The 20731-nt window shown below is 47.9% G+C and overlaps 3 protein-coding genes across 3 annotated transcripts in view; 2 read left to right on the top strand and 1 right to left on the bottom strand.

The window, feature by feature from the left end:
• LOC135405331 (zinc finger protein 239-like) overlaps positions 1–1706 on the top strand; it is a 169957-nt gene extending 168251 nt beyond the window's left edge. The window contains exons 4-5 of the mRNA XM_064640008.1: positions 945–1020; positions 1209–1706. Coding sequence (XP_064496078.1) covers positions 945–1020; positions 1209–1606 — 474 coding nt within the window. The 3' untranslated portion in view covers positions 1607–1706. The remainder of the gene's footprint in view (positions 1–944; positions 1021–1208) is intronic.
• LOC135405349 (zinc finger protein 70-like) overlaps positions 1–20731 on the bottom strand; it is a 431851-nt gene that overhangs the window by 195818 nt on the left and 215302 nt on the right. The window lies entirely within an intron of this gene.
• On the top strand, positions 1607–4553 carry LOC135404909 (zinc finger protein 664-like; the record flags this gene model as incomplete). Its single annotated transcript, XM_064639638.1, has 1 exon — positions 1607–4553. A coding segment is annotated over one exon (609 nt), but the record flags the coding sequence as incomplete, so codon positions are not given.

Raw genomic sequence — 20731 nt, 5'->3', positions numbered from 1 at the left:
GGCACTGAGGTTTGGGTGATGATGGGAAATGGGTGGGAGAGGTCAGAAGAGTGGGGAAAGGGGAGGGTGGGACCCTGAAACTGAGCATGAGGGGGCTGGGGAGTGGGGGGATGATGTGAGAGAAGGAGGAAAAAAGTGGGGGTTGGGACCCCAGAAGTGATCCTGGTTGGGCTGGGAATTGAGGGGACCATGGAAAAGTGGAAGGAATAGGGAGAACGGTGGAAAAGGGGAGGTGGTCTGGACAGTCTGACAGTCCCATGGGAGTCTTTGGGCACAGGGGGGTTGGCAAAGGGTGGCCCCCCTGAGCTCCCAACTTCCTGTGGGGTACTGGGGCTGCTGGATCCAATGTTCTCAGGGCACAGACATTTCTTTGGGCCAAAGAACCCTAAAACACTTGGCACAGACCACACTTTACCCCTACCTGTTTTCAAACTACTCTGCTGGTTCAGAGCAGCACAGTAGGACAGTGGGGACCCCTGGGATCCCCAGGACAGCAAGGTGGAGAACCTGGAGAGGAGGAATGTCTGGGAACGCGGCACCCCGAAGGTGAGAGTCAGAGGAGAAGGGACCCTTGGGACCCCCAACACTCCCAGCATCCCTAAATGGGACCCCCAGCATCCCAGACAGGGGAGACCCTCTGAACCCCAGAGGGGAGAGACCAGAGAGGAGGAACTCCTGGGAGAGTTTTTTTTTGGGGCTAATCTTCATATTTTAGGGTACTTTTTAGCTGAATCTCAACTTTTTGCAGTTTGGACAGGCGGGAGTTTTCTCACTATTTCTGAGGAGCTTTTGCCTGAATTTTGATTGTTTGGGTTTTTCTGGGCTGAATCCTGGTGTTTTGGAGGTTTTTATGGTCACAGGATGCCCAGTGAGTTCTAGAGATGGACTTGGGCAGGAGGAACCCCCAACCCAACGCGTTCAGCCCTTGTTTTCCCCCCCATCAGGATTTCTCCTTCCCAAAGCTTGGGCAGATGAAGGAGGCTGCGAGGAAGAGGAAGATGCCTTGGGCCCCCCAGGCAGGTGAGGAGGCAGTCAGTGTCCCTTTGGGCGGGTGTTGTGCTGGCTCTGTCAGCCGAGCATGGCCCCGGCTGCAGGACAACCCCGCTGGCGCCGCCGTCCTGCCGGGGCCGGAGTTGGGGGGATGTCCTTGGCCTTCCCTGTGGGCCGGAGGCAAATCCCCTCCTTGTCCTTCTTGCTTCCTGCCCCAGGCCCCGAGGTGAGGACGGAGAGCCCGGAGGACAAATCCCCCCAGCAGACCCTGGTGGGAGAGGCCGTTTTGAAGGGCTCCACGGCACAGGAAGGCAGCGGGGAGGAAAAGGGCCGGAGATCCTCCCGCAGGAGGGGCTCCAAAGCCAGCCCAGGGTGCTCTGAGGAGGAAAGACCCAGCCTGTGCTGGGAAGGCGGCCAGAGCTTGAGGGGGAGCTCTGATCTGGTGGTCCCTGAGCAGCCTCCCAGCAGGGAGAAGCCCTTCAGGTGCTTGGAGTGTGGGAAGAGCTTCAAGGCCGGCACCCACCTCCTCATCCACCAACACATCCACACTGGGGAATGGCCCTACACGTGTGGGGAATGTGGGAAGAGCTTCAACTACCGCTCCCACCTGATCTGACACAAGCGCATCCACACTGGGGTGCGGCCTTACCTGTGTGGGGAATGTGGGAAGAGCTTCAGTGACACCTCCACCCTCCGCAGCCACCAGCGCATCCACACCAGAGAGCAGCCCTACACGTGTGGGGAGTGTGGGAAGAGCTTCAGGATGAGCTCCAGCCTCCTCGTCCACCAACGCATCCCCACCGGAGAATGGCCCTACAAATGCTTGGAATGTGGGAAAAGATTTCAGACCAGCTCACATCTCCTCCAGCACCAGCGGACGCACACGGATGAGATGCCCTTCCGCTGCACTGACTGTGGGAAGGGCTTCAAGCAGAACTCCACCCTTGTCACCCACCGGCGCATTCACACCGGGGAGTGGCCCCACAAGTGCTTGGAATGTGGGAAGAGGTTTCAGACCAGCTCCAATCTCCTCCTGCACCAGCAGACACACATGGATGAGAGGCCCTTCCGCTGCACCGACTGCAGGAAGAGCTTCAGCCAGAACTCCTCCCTTGTCACCCACCGACGCATCCACACCGGGGAGAGGCCCTACAAGTGTGGGGAGTGTGGGAAGAGCTTTGCCCAGAGCGGTACCTTGACCAAACATCAACAGACCCACCGGTAAGAGAAGCGCCTCGAGTGCCCCGACTGCAGGAAGAGCTTCGACTGCTGCTGCTGCTGCAACTCCATCAGCCATTGAAGGACCCCCGTTGGGTGATCCACAGGAACCCACGTTGGGCACAGACCTGGTGACCCTTGTTCCAGGTGATCCATACTGGGCACACACCTGGTGACCCCTGTGTCCAGCCCCTGTCCTGACCCCTCTGACAGTGAGGGTGACCCAGGGTCTTGTTAACTGATCCCTTGGGGAAGATTAGAGTTAGTTTATCTCTCTCTCTCTCTCTCTATATATATATATATGTAGGGTTCAGTTTAGATCAGTTTTGTTTCCCTGTAGAGTAGGTTTGAGGCAGTTTTGACTCCTGTCTATAGTGATCTGAAACCATAAAAATAACACTTCCTCTCTCTGGCTCCAAGCCCAGCCTGTCCCCTCCAGGGGTGGATGTTCCCCCCCCTTCCCCGGGCGGTTCCTTTGCCCCTGGGCAGCAAAGCCCCCGCTGCTTCTGCAACGGGAGAGTGTTGGAGCCGTGGACCATTAACATTCCAGTCTCTCCCAGCTCTGCACCCCAAAAGTTGAGCGGGATCAATGTGTCCCCTCAAAGTGGCTCATTCCCGTAGCAGTTCATATTCCAGGAAGAATGCCGAAGGGCATCCTGGGACTCGTAGTCCTTCGGTCTCTGTCGCACGTGCGCAGTGAAGTGCTCGGATGGGAGTGCTTGAGGAGGTCCCATGTCACCGTTTGAAGTGTCTGTATAAGCTTGTGTTGATCTTAATAAAGCTAATTGGGTTACTGCACCCCCGTGTCGACTGGGTTCGTGCAAGACAAATGCTCTAAATGGCCGCCCCAATCGGGACATTCAACAGGCGTCGGTAACCAGAGGCCAAAGGCCTTGGGACATCTTGCCATAGCATCTGTCCTGATGGAATTCCAAGGAAAAAGGAAGAGCTCTTCGACAAATTGTGCGCATCAGTCACCTCTGCAGAAACAGGACAAAAAGGGAAAGAGGACAAAAAAGGGACAAAAGAAGAAAAATCCGGCTTCAGCAAACAAGAGGTGACCTATTAGGATGGGAGGGATGTATTCCCACCCACGAGGGGAGGTGTTCCCCAGAAATTAAAGAAGAAGCTGAAGCTGTCAGCCAATTCTTAAAAACGCTGGACAAAGACGTAGCAGAAAATAAACCGTTCGTGCTCTTAAATTGGAGCACCACAAATGAACCGGCACTTCCATCAACTGGAACCCATCAGATACAATCTTGAGGAGGAATTGGAAATGGACTCATCAAAAAAGTGAGTTCTGGAGGCGTTGGAGGCATTTAAAAACTGGGCTGCATGGAAGGAAATAACGATGGCCTTATATGCTCGCTACGGGGGAGCAAATCCAACCGCAGCAACGGGCCCTGCTTCCCCTGTCCCTCCTGCAGCCCCTGCTGTAAAGGGGGTACTTTTGAATTAGATGATCAATGGAGCACAGAGGCGTGAGAACGGGATCATATTAGGATGTGAAACCAGCTAGAGTATGGTACAATGTAACTTCATGGCAGAAGCTAATTGTAAGGTCCATTGTGCTTTTTAGCAAGTCAGCCTGATATCCCCTATTATCAGAGCTGAGTTCTTCCTTGGTTTTGCTACATATTGCAAGATAGATACATCTACCCTTGAAATGCAATGGTAGAGGTCATCCATAGGGGTGAGAAAGAAAATGATGGGAGGAAGATGATGTGGGCAGGGGTCGCTGGCCCCTTGCCCTACAAGTAGGGCATGCGCAGACTGTTGCCATGAGGTGATGATCAGGCGGGGTTTGGCTGCCACTCAGGCATCACCTTATACTGGGTACTGGCCCTACGTGGTGTAATGTGAAACTGATAAAAATGGGGTGTCAGAGCTGCTGAGCTGAGCGATCCTCATCCTACCACCGAGACTGTGTTGCTCCGCGGGGACGCCCGCTAAGCACGGGCACCGACCAGCTGCTGCAGATCCTGACAGCCCTGGCCTGTCTGTGTGGCTAAGCACAGGTTATTGAGAAGAAGCAACTGAGAGAACAAACTTTTTAATATCCTTTTAGTGTTCCTTTAACTCCCCTTTTATGTTTATAGTATTTTTCCTTTAGTTTCCCTTTTTACTAACCAATATGGTGTTATCCATAATATTGTGTTAAGATCCTTTTTGGGTATCCCTTTTCACTAGTTAATACTGTATTAAATGCTGTTTGTAGTATTTGTTTTAATGCCACCCGATAAGGTAGTTATTTTGTATCCTTTTTTAGTTTTTAATTCCTCTTGCTAAGTTCATTACTATTATTTTTATTCTCGCTGTAATAAAAGATATTTTGTGTGTTTGAATATTTCTGGCACTTGTCTTTATTCCGGACATGTATCCAAACAAACTGCTACACCTGCTTGCCCTGCTGTATTATGGAGGGTTCGAGACGTGCTGAAGCTTGAAAACCAAGGCACCGTTGGAGCTCAATAAAACAAATATTTATTACAAAAAATGGCTGACATAAACGGGCACCCGGGAGAAGGAGAAAACCAAAGAGGAAAGTATGATACCCTACTCACCTAAGTGTCATTTATGAGATGATCTTTACCCACTCGAGAGACTATAAAACCTCTGCAGCAGCAGCATTTTCTAGAGGATTAGCAGGCTCCCACGATAGCAGGCGTCCCCACTAAAGGCAACTTGATCCTTCGTGTAGAGCAAGCCAAGCCCAACGGAAAACCTGTCTGCTTTTACACGATCAATTGAGCACCTCTGCCCGGGAAGGTGTGGCCAGTACTGCCCCACCAGAGGTTCTCAATCCCACCCCCTTGGTTATGTAAGTTCATCCCTTCAGCACACGCGTGAGAACTTTGGAAATCCTTTAACACACGTGCAGGATGCTTTGGGGGTCTTTCCTAATTGAGTCGGGGGTCAAACCTTCCTCCCCTCCTTTTCCATTTCTCCTTCAAATGCCCTTGGCAGACAATGAACCAATAGTAGAACACCAATTAAAATAGTTTATACAGAAGTTCTCCCTCCAAGGACGAATTCACTGTTTTATCAATGAATTTGGCAGGGAGAATAAAAACTACTACAGGTGGCTGGGGCCAAACACAGACCAAAAAATATCAGCATTCCTGGTACACCCGCGTGGTCTCCCCGGACACGTGGCGCGGAAATGGGGGCGTGGGAGGTCTCTCACAACAGGGAGAGGAAAGGGGATGGGAGGGTCGGCGCGGTAACGCCGTGTGGCGGGGGGTGCATGGCGTGGAGTCTGTGGCAGGGGCTCCATTCACAGCATTCACCAGTATCTGGCGCGGCCCTGTTTGCTGCAGCTGCTGCCCTGCCGGCTGCCAGGTTTGCCACGGCACCGCTTCTCCCGCCCGCTGAAACAGAGCCAGGATTTTTAGATGCTGGAATCTTGCTCTGAGAAGGAGTCCACAGATCCCACTCTGAGGAATGCTGCATCTAAGTTAAAGGTGGCAGAGACAGAGAACGGGTGTTATGGGATTAGCCAAGGGAGAGGAGGTACCAGGCTCCAAGAGGCCTGCCTGCATTTGGTATATTCTGTTCTAATGAAAGATAACAAAGAGATCAGCTTAGTAGTCATAAATTAGATAGGATGGACATTTGAGGGGGATGAAAACCTGAGCTAAGGGGTTTTTAGCAAGACCTCAGCACACAGGAAAAGTTGAAGAGTTCATTGACAATGAGAAACAGAGAAACAACCTTCATGAGGCTGAAGAAGCAGGAACAACCCCCAGGAATCTCCCCAAAAGGATGACTCTGCCTCAAACTCTGCCTGAACCCCGCCTAATATGAATATTATAACTAGATGTAATTGTAATGAATATTCACGTAAAATATTGTAGTCCCTCACCAAGACTGTATAAATTACCTGCCTTTTTGCTGAAAACTTTAGAGCTATTTTGTCCAGGGCGAACTGGGAGCTCTCCAGCGTTGCACAAAATAAATACCTTTGCTGTTTAAAGACCAAATTTTGTCTCTGAGCAGTTATTTCCTGCCGGTTTTGGCATTGCCACTGCAACTGCCAGCGCGACTCCATTCGCCGCAGTGCAGCCTCTCCCGCTCACCACGGCCACCGACCCAGCTTTGTTCACTACTGGATTTTCCACGGGGCGGTGTGGGTAATGTGGGAAGAGCTTCAGTGACAGCCTCCCAAATATCCACCGTTACTATAAAGCTAGCAAATAAATACGACAAAAAACCCAAATGAAATACTTCCCTGAACAAGACAACAGAACTAACTCCCCACGCCTCCCAAACAGAACAGCGATAACGGCAGGTCGGAGCAGCAGGCCCTGGCCTAGACGAGCAAAGACCGTCTGCAGAGAGAGACCTGTCGCCTTCGGCCACCGGAAGAGAGAAGAGAGCGAAGGCCTCTTATCTGCGATGCCTAAAATCTGTCTAATGCAGTTTTACACTTTTTTGGCTGTCTTTTAGTTGTTAAGAAAGGCAATCTGACTGCATTATAAGTTTGAGGCTTTATTCTTCATCCTCGTTGTCCCCAGATAAATGGCAGAAAAGGCATCCATTGTTTACATTAACATACTTTTATCACACTTAGCGCAATGATTTCTAAACTACAGAAAAGAAGGCACACAGGGATCTACTTTTTATACTGTTACACACATTTTTTAAGTTTACACACTTTTTTCAAACCTTTTAGTAACACACTACTGTTGTTAAATATATACCAGTATATATTGTATAAATGGTGTTAGCTTAAAACAATTTTTTCCGTCTTATTTTTATCTTTAAGTGCAGGTACGTCCACTTCCACCCCCGCCGGTTGTAAAGCAGAGCAAAGCTAATGTAGGATAGCAAAACAAGAATTAGAAAGTTAATTTAGAATGCATACTCTGAGCAAAAGCATAGAGAACTAAGTCTCAGGAACAACGGAGATAATAACTCATTAAAGAATGCTAAACACATTGACACAAAGAACATGAAGTACACAGGAAAACAGAGAGAACAAAAATGCTGACATACACATAAAATAGATCTATGGAGGGGAAACAGAGGGAGATAAGGGAAAGGAGAAGAGCCAAGGACTAGGCACTCTTGCCAAATATCAGAAACTCCTGCCAGATACATGTGAGAGTCAGCCAAATTAAAGGGAGTTCAGAAGTTCACCTGAGTAAGAGGAGTAGATTCAGGACCACTGAGGCCAAAGTAACAGGATGTACCCTGGAAAGCCTCCCCAAAATGAAGACTGCACCCCTGACTCCACCTCAACTCTGCCTGTTACAAATATTATAACTAGATGTTGCAATATTATGAATATTCATGAAAAGTGATGTAATCTTTTAGCAAAAATTGTATAAATACTCCAGTTGTTCACTGCTTGCTTCAGAGCAGTTTGTCCAGCGCCAGCTGGCTGCTCCCCAACATTGTTTGAATAAATATCTTCTGCTTATAGACTAAAAACTCTGTCTCTGAGCAGTTTCTCTGTGCCTTTTGGGGCAAAATTTCGGCATCAGTTGCACAACCGACTCGCGGTAAACACGTGGCCACAGGGGCGCCGCCGCGTTGCTCCCGCCGCAAAACGGAGGTGAAACCTTCACTTCGCTGCCGCCACGTTCTGGCATTCCTCCGGATGGGGTGGGGGATGAGTATGATGAGCAGACAGCTGGAGCCGGTTGTAGTTGGCTTCCCATCAAACCCCACGGACCACAGAAGAAAAGCTCTGAGAGGAGAGAGAAGAAGAAAAACGGAGTAGCAGAATCTATATAAAATATATGTATTTTACATATATTACAGATATACAATTAAGGTATTATGTACGTATGAAGACAGGAACCCCACAATTGAAAAACCCAGTAACCAGCAAAATAAAGAACTAGCAAAATCTCACCACCTCCCTTGAGAAAAGCAGGACGGCCGGACCCAGCCCAGCGCTGTCCCCTCACGCGTGGCAGACACAGCAGTCGCTGCAGCCTCAGCTCCAGATCAGCAAGGCTGACACAGGGACCTGCCGTTCCCAAACCTCGCCGGGAGAAGAGAGAGCGAGGTCTCTCTGGCCAGCTTAATTTATACCTTGGGTTATGTAAAGGAATAGCACGGTGTGGCAGTTTGAGCCATGTTAGAAATCTAAAATCCAATTTCCAGGCTTCCCCCACCCCTTCCCAACAATTCATCCTAACATTGGAGAGAAACTTTCAGACCAGAGGCTTCTGTGGGGGAAGGGGGAAGTATATACATTTATTTACACAAATAAATACTATACAAACTAAAGGCAACTATCAGTCAGTCCTTTCAAGCCCCTCCTTTAACTTTAGTCCAGGAGCAGCCTTCAAGGCTGACATGTAACACAGTCTTTTGCTGTGGGAGTGTCCTGGGCTCCTGAACAGTCCCCCTCTCACCAAGTTCCAGCAGTTGTTTTGTTGCAGTCTCTCCTCATGAAGTCCGAGAAGATAGCTTTGAGTCCTTGCTCCTCTGCTGCTGTGCGATCTCTCTCTGCTCGTGGTCTCACCTCGGTTTGTAGGCTGCTGTAGCGTAGCTTATCAAGCGTCCACATCCTGGAATCTTCATTCCACCACATCAGTTCTCAGCTGCCTCCGGTCAGCTTTGGCAACTCTTGAGCTCCTGGCTCGTCTCCAATTTTGCCTGGGACCCTTCTCCCAAGCGCCAGGCCTACCTCCACGGCCCGTCCACTTGGCTCAGCTTCAGGGCTGAGCCTCAAAGCCCCCCCTCTACAGCTTCACTGCAGAAAAGGAGGGGGAAGAGGGCCTGGCTGCAAAGCCTGCCCCTCTCCTCTTACCTCTGGTGCTGTGAATCTCTTCCTTCACAGCACACACCCCAAAATGCTGACTCTAGCTAAAGACTGAGTTGGGGGGTCGCAGGGCTCCCCCCTCCCCCCCGGAGGGGAAGAGAGGGAGCCCAGCCACCCCCTGGCGCCAGCCACCCCCCACCACCTACACGCAGCAGACACCAACAGCACAACAACCAAGACCACACTGCCAACCGCTCCCGGTGCTGTGATATATGATTTTTGAGCAGAAGTGAACAACATGAGTGGTGATTGGCTCTCCAGGGAACACTGTCCTGGCACCCAATCACCTCTGAGCCCCCAGCCTCTCAAGGGGGGCCAATTTCGAACCATGACATACGGAATACTTCCTTGGTCACTTCCCTCGTTCCTTCTGAAACAGGAGGCCAGGCCCAAAATAGTTAACTGAGAAATTTGGGCCTGCTAACAAGCTCCCAACATCCCAAATGATCTGTGCTCGTTCTGTTCTACTTACTGGACCAAAACTTAAGAGAATGGTAAAAGAAACATAGAATAGACCTAGAGGTAATAAATTAAGATGCAGTAGGATAAGGTAGACATTTGAATAGAAGAAATAGGCTGGGAACCAGGGCTTTTTCTAAGCTTCAGTGAGCGGGTCAAGAACAATGGAAGAGAAGAGAGGTCAAGCTGAGGAAGACGAGTTTAAGCCCCCAGAACCAGGGAGGAAGAATGGAACTACCTCCGAGATTGAGGACCAAGAGAAGCACCGCCCCAAGCCCCACCTGAGCTCCACCTATACTCCACCTGTTATTAATATGTATAGATAGATGTTGTAAGCACTTGAATATGCATTTAATCATATACAAAAATTGTATAAAAACTGTTGATTTTGTGTGAAGCCTTTGAGCAGGTTTTTCCAGCAATAGCGCTCTCAATAAATACCTTTGCTGCTCAAAGATCAAAAGCCTCTGGGCAGTTCATTATACCCAATTTTTCAGATTCACTTCGGTTACAAGCTGGTCTCCAGGAAGGCCTAGACTGAAACCATCACAACAGCGAGTCTCTAGAGGATGCAGAAGGGGAATCCGTTACGTGGTCATGTGGTGGTGCTTCCACGGGCGTGTGGGACAGGTACTGGGAAGAAACGTCACACGTGGGCGATCGGAAAGCAGTGAACGTGTGCCCTGCAGTTTATCGGCCCCGGCAGGGCCCTCAGCACCAAACCTTGTCATGTGACGTGATTAAGGAGCTGAGGCAGACAGTTAAGCAGAGTGGTGTTTCCTCACCCCACGTGTTTACCTCCCTGGAGACCCTGAGCAGCGCGTGTGTGTTCACATCCCACGGCTGGAAGGCGCTGCCGAAAACAGTGTTAACAACCACACAGTTCATGGCTCGCAGACTTTGGAGAGAGCTGTGAGGCTTATGAGAACAAACCAACCAATTCACAAGTGGAGATGACCTACACCCACTTTGCAGGGGAGGGGACACGTTCAACACCCAAGTCCCAAGTAGTGATGCCCAAAAAGTCGCAATGGAACTGCTCAGAGGCAGAATTTGGTCTTTAAGCAGCAAGGTATTTATTTAGGCAACGTTGGAGAGCAAGGTGGTTCGCACCACACAAAACTTGCTCTGCGTTAGTTAGACTATTTATACAATTTTTGCGAGAGATTACATCATTTTTACGTGCATATTCACATTATTGCAACATCTAGTTATAATATTCATAGCAGGTGGAGTTAGGGCGGAGTCAGGGGCGGGGTCATCATTTTGGGGGAGAATCTCGGTGGCACTTCCTGTTACTTCAGCCTCAGGGGTCGTCTTTTTGCTCTTCTCCCTCAGGTAAACTTTTGAACTTTCCTTAATTCTGCTGACTCCAACATGTATTTGGCAGGAGTTTCTGGACTCTGGCCCTTCTCCTTCCCCTTATCTCTCTGTGTTCCTTCGTTATGTCTATTTATGTATATGTGTTAACATTTTTGGTGTTCTTTATTTCCCTGTGCTCTTACTTTGTGTTCTTTTGTGTCAGTGTGTCAACATTCTTTGGTAAAGTTTTATCTTCTGTTAGTCCTTGAATCTTGATTCTTTATTTCTTTGCTCAAAGCATGCATTCTGAGTTAACTCTTCAGGCCTTGCTCTGTTTCAGCAGACACCCCCGAGAAATACCCAAGGTGATGGCAAAGCTTGGACTGAGGACAGGATGGAGACTCCCAAGCACGGACAAAGACTCCAATCCATCCGTTTCCAAGGTTATACCCAGGTCCACTGAGCCACACTCCCAGTTTCTAGACCATTCACAGGCTTCCTTAGGAAGGCAGATTGACCATGAGGAAGCGACAGAGCTGCTTTTCAGGCAGCTCGCTTATGAAAATGCCACCAATGATTGCCAACGGGCTTTGCAGTCCATCCCCGAGTGTGAGCAATGCACAAGAGCTGAAATGGTCCGGGCTTGTGAAGCCAGACGAGGCCTAGAAAGCAGGTAGAGAGAGAGTAAAAATCAGAATATAAGTCAGAATATAGGAATATAAGTCAGAATATAGGAATATAAGTATAAACAAGAGCACAAAGAACTTTGCCAATACTTAGCTAGGATGTGCTGCCAGAACCTAGAGATAGAGATTAAGTGGTACTGTACACTGGAAAAATGCACACACACCTGACTTAAGTAAGATAAGGGGGCAAAGTGGGGCTCGAGTCCAAGAATCTTGCAAAATTCACCATGAAGTCTGCCAAAATCAAGAAAGTTGAAAAGTTCATGAAGATGATGGAGCCTGGGCCAGGGGCAAGAAGATGAAGAAACAGGAATGACCCTCCTAGATTCTCCCCAAATCGAAGACCATGCCCTAGACTCCGCCTAGACTCTGCTTATTGAGAATATTACAATTAGATGTTGCAATTATATGAATATGTATGAACATGTTGCAATCACCTGTAAGAAATTGTATAAAAACCTGTAAATCCACTGGAGAGACAGAGCAGTTTGTCCAGCGCTCTGAATAGAGGAATAAAGAACTAAAACTCAAGGACTAACGGAGATAATAATTCACCAAAGAATGCTGAGACTGACACAAAGAGAACATAAAGTGAGTACACAGAGAAACAGAAAGCACCAAAAATGCACATAAATACACATAAATGGACATATGGAGGGAAAACAGGGAGATAAGGGGAAAGAGAAAGGGCCAGGGTCCAGAAACACTTGCCAAATATCAGAAGCTCCTGCCAAATACATGTTGGAGTCAGCCAAATTTAGGAAAGTTCAAAAGTTTACCGAGGAAGAGGAGCAAAATTGAGACCGCCTGCGGCTGAAGTAACAGGATGTACCCCCGAAAATCTCCCCAAAATGATGACCACACCCATGACTCCACCTGCTATGAATATTATAACTAGATGTTGCAATAATATGAATATACATGAGAAAATGATGTAATCCCTCACAAAAATTGTATAAATAGTCCAGCTTTTCACTGACTGCTTTGGGACTCTTTGTCCAGGGCGAGCTGGGAGTTCCCCAACGTTGCCTTGAATAAAAACCTCGCTGCTTAAAGACTAAAAACTTTGTCTCTGAGCAGTTCCTTGCGCCTTTTGGGGCACAAAATTGGCATCAGAAGCGCTGGGCTAACGAATGTCGGTCAAGGGGCGGCGATCGGGGGGAGGCTTCAGAGAGCCAATAACATCTCCCACAGTGGCTTTGCTACCCACTGGGGTCTGGGGGGCCCTGGGGGCGGGAGTGCAGGCCCTACTGATGCCCAAAACAGCATAAAATGACTGCTCAGAGACAGTTTTAAGTCTTTAAGCAGCAAAGGTATTTATTTCGAGCAACGTTGGAGAACTAGCAAGCTCACGCTGGACAAACTAGCTCTGAAGTTCTCAGTGAAAAGTCGGGTAATTTATACAATTTTGGTGAGGGATTACAATATTTGACATGAATATTCATTACAATTACATCACCTAGTTATAATATTCATATCAGGCGGGGTTCAGGTGGAGCTTGAGACGGAGTCATTATTTTGGGTAAATTCTTGAGACTCGTTCCATTTTCTTCAGGCTCATAGGGGTCATTTTCTTATTCTTCATCTTCATGAACTTTTCAACTTTTCCTGACTACGTGTGAAAGTCTTACTAAAAACCCCTTTACTCAGCTGTCCAACCCCCCCAAATATCCATCTTATCTAATTTATGACTACTAGGCCAACCTTTTTGTTATCTTTCATTAGGACAGAGCACACCAAGGACAAACAGGCCTCTCGGAGCCTGATACCTTCTCTCCCTTAATTAATCTCATAACACATTTTCTGTCTCTGTCATTACAACCTAAATGCAGCAATTCCTCAAAGTGGTATCCGAACAGCCCCCAGGAAGGCCCGTGGAAAGCATCACATGTCCTAAACTTCTTAAATGGTGATGACACAGATCACAGCAGGTACGAACACAAAACTCAGACACTTTCATCTCCCAAACCACCGGCCATGATAAAATATTTAATATCAGGGCAATGGTCAAATAAGAAATAAAAATACTATTTTTTATGGGTTGTAAGATATCCAAGTTCAAAAAAAAAAAACCTGGACTTGAGTGTCAGGGTCTTTTTCGGTCGGATAAGGGAAATGCAGTTCTTAAAATCTTTTGGGACCATTTTTGTACAAAAGGGGTTCTTCTCTCTCTTCGGGCTGAGAACAAAGGAAGATCCACAATCCTTGACAGGCAACGCCCAGCAGGCAATCGGGATAAAAGAAAAGCCCCTTTTCGGAGAAAAGAAACCTTTTTAGGCAAAAATGAATATATATATATAAAATATATATAATATATATTACATATATATTATATATAATATATATTATATATATAATATATATTTATATATTTTATATATATTATATATATTATATATATATATTATATATTATCTGAAAAAAGGTGGGAGTTTGTAAAACTATAAAATGTGTGAGGTGTAAAGCCAAAGGGTCTTTCTTCCTGGAAACCCGGTGAGGGAAGGACCCGGAGCGCCGAATAACTTGTTTCTTTGTTCCCTGAGTTTATGCCATGTTTCTAAATTTAAAAGAGGGATTTTTCCCACAGTCAGGACCAGCAGATCTCGTACTCTGGGGGAGGGGATATGTCTGTGTATCCAGTAAATTACATGAATCCCTTCTAGACGTGTCAGGTCTTATATCAGCCCTCCCTCAGAGCGAGAGCAACCAACAGAAGAGGTAAATGAAGAAACTGGATGTCCTGCTTTGAGACCCTCAAAAAATCCAATTTCCAAGTCCAAACCCCCCCTCCCACGATTGGCTTCAGCGTGAGAGGGTTTTCCAGACACGACACAACTCAGTAGGGTGGGAAGGGAATTGTATTACAGTTTATTCCTTACACAAATAAATACTATAATACATTATATACACAATTCTAACTCTCTCTCCTATGGTAAAGCAATATATTTAAATTGGATCAAATCTCTCCTTTTCCTCCAATAAAAGTTCAGAGGGGAAGAAGGAAAGATCCTTTCCACTTTGATGGCAGCAGTGTCTCTCCTCCTCCAGGCAGCAGTCGTAGCTGGAGTTGTTGTAGCTGGAAAATCTCCCTCTCTCTTCATTACAACACAGGGGTTTTGTCTCCCCCCTCTCAGCCCTTTGGCTCCAGCCCAAGGTCTCTCTCGCAAAGCAGGGACAAAACTCACCTCACCACGGTCGTATCGTGGGGTGCAAGACATCCCATGAAAGTCCCTTTCTCAGGGGATTCGAGTTCCTCCTGAGTCAGAACGTTCAGGGCAGCTCTCAGCTCTCAGATTCGAGTTCCTCCTGAGTCAGAACGTTTAGGGCAGCTCTCAGCTCAGTCTTTGCCCCAAGTGTTCCACCAGACCTCTTTTGCTCTGTCTCAGTTGCCCTGTCTCAGTTGCCAGCGGGGCAGCAGCAGAGGGCAAGGCCACCTCCTTCGCATTCCGTCCTGGTCCAGCTCTCAGGACGCCTCTGAACTCTCAGCTCTTCTCTCTCTCTCGATGCTGCTGCATTTCGGGACTCCCTAAGGGTTTGGAAGTCCACCCCTCCTCTCTAGGAGGTCTCAGGGCTTGGGAAAGTAATTCAGTCTTACCCCCAAAACTGTCCCTGTTGAGCTGAGCTCTCTCTCTCTCTCTCTCTCCGTCAGACGTCTCTGTGTCTCTCAGCTTGGTTGCAATTCCATCTTTGCTGCTCGTTCTCTCTTTTTGGCTCTGGGCCACAGTTCCCTGGTCAGTGCTCCTCCACCACTGGCCCGTCTGCTTGTGGTCTCAGAGCATGGCTGCCTCTTTTCCATCTCCGTCATCTTCCTTCTTTCCCGGTCTGCTGTGATATGTTTTCATTTTGCAGATGAAGCAAATGTAACACAGCAATACAAAAAGCAGAGAGTAAAATTCAGAATACAGATTTTAAGCAAAAGCACAGAGAACTCGGTCTTAGAAACAGCGGAGGCAATAATTCATTAAGGTCTGCAGAACACAGTGACACAGGAACACAGAAGGAACTAGGAGGCTAAATTAAGTATAAAGAAGGAAAACAAGGGCTGATAGAGAAGGAAAGTGAGTCAAAACATGGGTACATCTCACCAAGATGTCAGGAACTTCTGCCAGATAGGTTAGAAAGGGAGCCAAAGTAGGAAAGTTCACAAAGTTCATGAAGAGGACGGAGGCTGGGCTGGGGCACATAAGGATGAAGAACAGGAACGACCCTCCCAGATTCTCCCCAAATTGAAGACCACACCCCGAACTCCGCCTAAACCCCACCTGTTATGAATATTAAAAATGTCTGTTACAATATCATGAATATTCATTTTGGATTATGCAATTACTTGCCAAAAATGGTATAAAAGTCCAGCTGCGAGTTGCTGGACCGAAGCGGTTTCCCAGGGCAATAAAATACCGAGAATAAAATACCTCCTGCTTAAAAGTTACAAACTTTGAGCAGTTTCTCGTTCGTGCCTTCTTGGGGGCATAAAATTGGCATCACAGGGGGCTGATTGGGTCAACAGCAACAACCCCCCACCCCCTCGGGGTTACTACTTTTTTTTTTATTTTAAATTCAGGGGAAAACACTTTTTTTTCCCCCCCTACCATGGGAAGTCACAGCCCGTGGGAAGTGCCGGGTGAGAGGCACCAGAAAGCCTCGGGACAGGGGTTGTTCCCTCCCTAGCTCAGCTCCCGCCTGCGCCTGTTCCAGGTCGACCGCGGGATCCTCACCCCTCTGGGGCTGCAGGGACAGACGAGGGGAGGTGGATCTTCTACAGCTTGGGCCAGCCTGGCTTCTCCCTCTCCTGGTGTCTCCCTCTACCGTTTTCTCCCTCTCCTGATTTCTCCATCACCCAGTTTCTCCCTCTCATCTACTGACGGACTGTGACACCCATGGACTGTGACACCCATGGACTGTGACATTCCACGGACTGTGACATTCCAGGAACTGTGACACTCACGGACTGTGACACCCACGGACTGTAACATTCAATGGACTGTTATATTCCAGGGACTGTGACATCCACAGACTGTGGCACCCAGAGATTGTGACATTCCCCAGACTGTGACACACACGGACTGTGAAATTCCACAGACTGTGACACTCCAGGGACTGTGACACCCACGGACTGTGACACCCAAAAACTGTGACACTCCAGGGACTGTGACACCCACGGACTGTGACGTTCCACGGACTGTGACATTCCAGGGACTGTGACATTCCAGGGACTGCGATACCCAGGGACTGTGACATTCCAAAGATTGTGACATTCCAGATACTGTGATATTCCAGGGACTGTGACACCCACGGACTGTGACATTCCACAGACTCTGACATTCCAGGGACTGTGACATTCCACGGACTGTGACACCCAGGGACTGTGACATTCCAAAGACTGTGACATTCCAGATACTGTGACATTCCAGGGACTGTGACACCCACGGACTGTGACATTCCACAGACTGCAACATTCCACGAACTGTGACACCCAAAGACTGTGACATTCCACGGACGGTGACATTCCAGGGACTGTAACATTCCAGGAACTCTGACATTCCAGAAACTGTGAAATACAACGTACTGTGACACCCACGGACTGTGACACCCACGGACTGTGACATTCCAGGGACTGTGAAGCTCCAGGGACTGTGACACCCACGCACTGTGACGTTCCACGGACTGTAACATTCCAGGGACTGTGACATTCCATGGGATGTGACACCCACAGAATGTGACATTCCAGGGACTGTGACACCCAGGGACTGTGACATTCCACAGACTGGAAATGTCCATGAACTGTTATATTTCAGGGACTGTGACACCCATGGACTGTGACATTTCATGGACTGTGACATTACAGGCAACTGTGACAGTCCACGGACTGTGACACCCAAGGACTGTGACATTCCATAAACTGTGACATTCCATAAACTGCGATATTCCAGGGACTGTGACATTCCACGGACTGTGACATTCCACGGACTGTGACACCTACGGACTGTGACATTCCATAAACTGTGACATTCCAAGGACTGTGTCATTCCACAGACTGTGACATTCCAGGTTCTGTGACACCCACGGACTGTGACATTCCACGGAATGTGACATTCCAGGGACTGTGACACCCAAGGACTGTGACTTTCCAGGGACTGTGACATTCCACAGACCGTGCCATTCCACAGACTGTGACATTCCAGGGACTGTGACATTCAAGGGACTTTGGCATTCCACGGACTTTGACATTCCATGGACTGTGACATTCCAGAGGCTGTTACATTCCACGGAGTGTGACATTCCACAGTCTTTGACATTCCAAGGACTTTTCCACCCACGGACTGTGACATTCCAGGGACTGTGACATTCTAGGGACTGTGACATTCCACGGACTATGACACCCACGGACTGTGACACCCACGGACTTTGACATTCCAGGGGCTTTGACATTACACAGACTGTGACATTCCAGGGGCAGTGACATTCCAGGGATTGTGACATTCCAGGGACTGTGACATTCCATGGACTGTGACACTAACGGACTGTGACATTAGAGGGACTAAGACACCCACGGACTGTGACATTCCACGGACTGTGACATTCCATGGACTGTGACATTCCAGGGACAGCGACATTCCACGGTCTGTGACATTCCAGGGACTGTGACATTCCACGGACTGTGACATTCCAGGCAACTGTGACATTCCACGGATTGTGACACCCATGGACTGTGACAACCACGGACTGCGACATTCCATGGACTGTGACATTCAACGGACTGTGACATTCCACGGATTGTGACATTCCATAAACTCTGACATTCCATGAACTGTGACATTCCAGAGGCTGTTACATTCCACGGAGTGTGACATTCCACAGTCTTTGACATTCCAAGGACTTTGCCACCCACGGACTGTGACGTTCCAGGGACTTTGACATTCCACGAACTCTGACACGGACTGTTAGATTTCACAGACTGTGACATTGCACGGACTGTGACATTCCAGGGACTGTGACATTCCAGGGACTGTGACGCCCAGGGACTGTGACAGCCACGGACTGTCACATTCCATGGTCTGTAACATTCCAGGGACTGTGACAGCCACGGACTGTGGCATTCCATGAACTGTGACATTGCAGGGACTGTGACACCCACGGACTGTGACATTCCAGGGACTGTGACACCCATGGACAGTGACATTCCACGGACTGTGACATTCCACGGACTGTGACACCCACGGACTGTGACATTCCATGGACTGTGACATTCCAGAGACTGTGACATTCCAGGGACTTTGCCATTCCAGGGACTGTGACATTCCAGGGACTTTGACACCCACATGTGGAAAGTATTACAGAAACATGGTTGATGGAAAGAGGACATGAGAGAGATGCTATAGCTCTGGTCCCACGGTAAGAGAAAACTATTAGAAGGTCACTGTATCTGAGAAACTGGGTACGTGACAGAAGAATAATATCAGCGGATGGGAAAGCAGAGCAAATAGCAAACAAGTAACCATAAGAAGGTTAAAGAAACAGCATTTGCGCAAATATAACTTAGGTAATTAGAAGCCAATGATGAGCTTAGCTTTTGTAATATGTATGAAGCTAATTAGTAACCTTTATAAGCACCAAGCATGCAGCAATAATGTTGGATAAGTTATTGATCAATTCTGTAATCTAAAAGTGTCTTTATCCCGTCGTCTACAAAAAATGGTGACCCCGACTTCTCGATAAAAGAAGACTTCTTAAAGAAACGGTGGAGTCACGGTTGAGATGGCAAGGTGTCGGAGCCTAAGCAGCGAGGCTGCTCGAAAAAAGTTGGCATAAAGGTGCAACTTCGGACCCGGAGCGTTGTATAGTCAAGCTCTGCCGTACGTGCTGCCAGACCCTGAAAAGCTACAACAGCGCTGAAATAGGTATGGATAGGGAAGCAGCATATAGTTTATTTTCCGAATTTTTACAGAGGAAAGGTATTAAAGATATAGGTCTAAAAAAGGAACTCCCAGAGTTGCTTACTTTTAGATATGCTAAGGGTTGTTTTATTAATCCTCATACCGTGCATTCCTTATAGGAATGGTGTAAATTCGGAGATAAAATATGTGAAGCTGTTTTAGATGATGATAAATTTGCAAAAAAGCTGGGGAAGCTTTGGAGGGTGGTTCATAATACATTGTTACAACATGAAGTAGAACGCAGGGCAGCAGAGCAGGCACAGAGTGTGAAGACATCAGAATAAAGAGTATAAAACTACTGATTGGTTTTTGTACAAACCCTCTCCCCCCTCTGTGCAAACAGTTTCACTCCCTTCTACACCCTCAGCACCTTCTGAGTTTTGTGGTAATAAGCAATTAGAGTCAGAGGCATCTGCAGCGCCTGTCGTGTCATCCGATCAGCCTGTAGTGCCGCAAGAGCAACGTGAGCCAGCAGTAGAGCCAGCACCTCCTCCTCCTGCTAAGCTGACCAAGGAGCCTGTCCCTGGGGCATTCAGTGACCTGGCGGGGGCCATGGCGAAAGAGCGGAGAGAGACTTGGGCTGCTATTGCTAGGCACTGCATGGAACAGGGTGATTCTCATGGGCTGCAGGCTGTAGACTCTCAGACTTTTCCTGTTATATATAATCAGGATGGGCAGGGAGGAATGAACGCTGCTATCACTGCATTAGATTGGAAACTGTTAGCACAGCTGCCAAGTACGGTTAGTGAATATGGACTGCATGGGGAGCCAACTAAACAAATGTTAGATTACTTTTGGAGTACACATCTCCTATTACCATCAGATCTTCGTTCTATAACCCGTCTGATACTTTCAGAACACCAACAGTTACTATTTAATGCACATTGGCAAGCATTTGTTAATGCAAGTGTAGCTGAACAACGACTACCAGGAGACCCTTTACACGGTGTTACAGCAAATGAGTTAATGGGGTTAGGGCCATATACTCGAACTGAAGCACAAGTTCATATCGGGCCTGATAAGGTTAGAGAAGCGATGGAACTTGTTAGAAAAGCTTTAGATAAGGTGAAAGAGCCAGGCGGAGTGCCTATGTATATGAGCATGAAACAAGGAAAGAATGAGTCGTTTGGTGAATTTGTTAATAGGTTAACTGCAGCAATTGCAAAGGCAGGAGTTAGCTCTTGGATGAGAGGAGCTATAATGAAACAGTGCATATTACAAAATACCTCTAATGCTATTAAGCAGATTATTGCTAATGAAGGTCCTAACTAGACTATAGAAGAAGTATTGGAAAAATCGTTAACTATCCCTACAGGAGATAGTGCATTTTTAGTTAATGCTATTCAAGACTTAGCTAAAAG

This window comes from Pseudopipra pipra, chromosome W, assembly GCF_036250125.1.
Source record: "Pseudopipra pipra isolate bDixPip1 chromosome W, bDixPip1.hap1, whole genome shotgun sequence".
NCBI lineage: Eukaryota > Metazoa > Chordata > Aves > Passeriformes > Pipridae > Pseudopipra > Pseudopipra pipra.
This window is presented reverse-complemented; position numbering and strand designations above follow the sequence as displayed.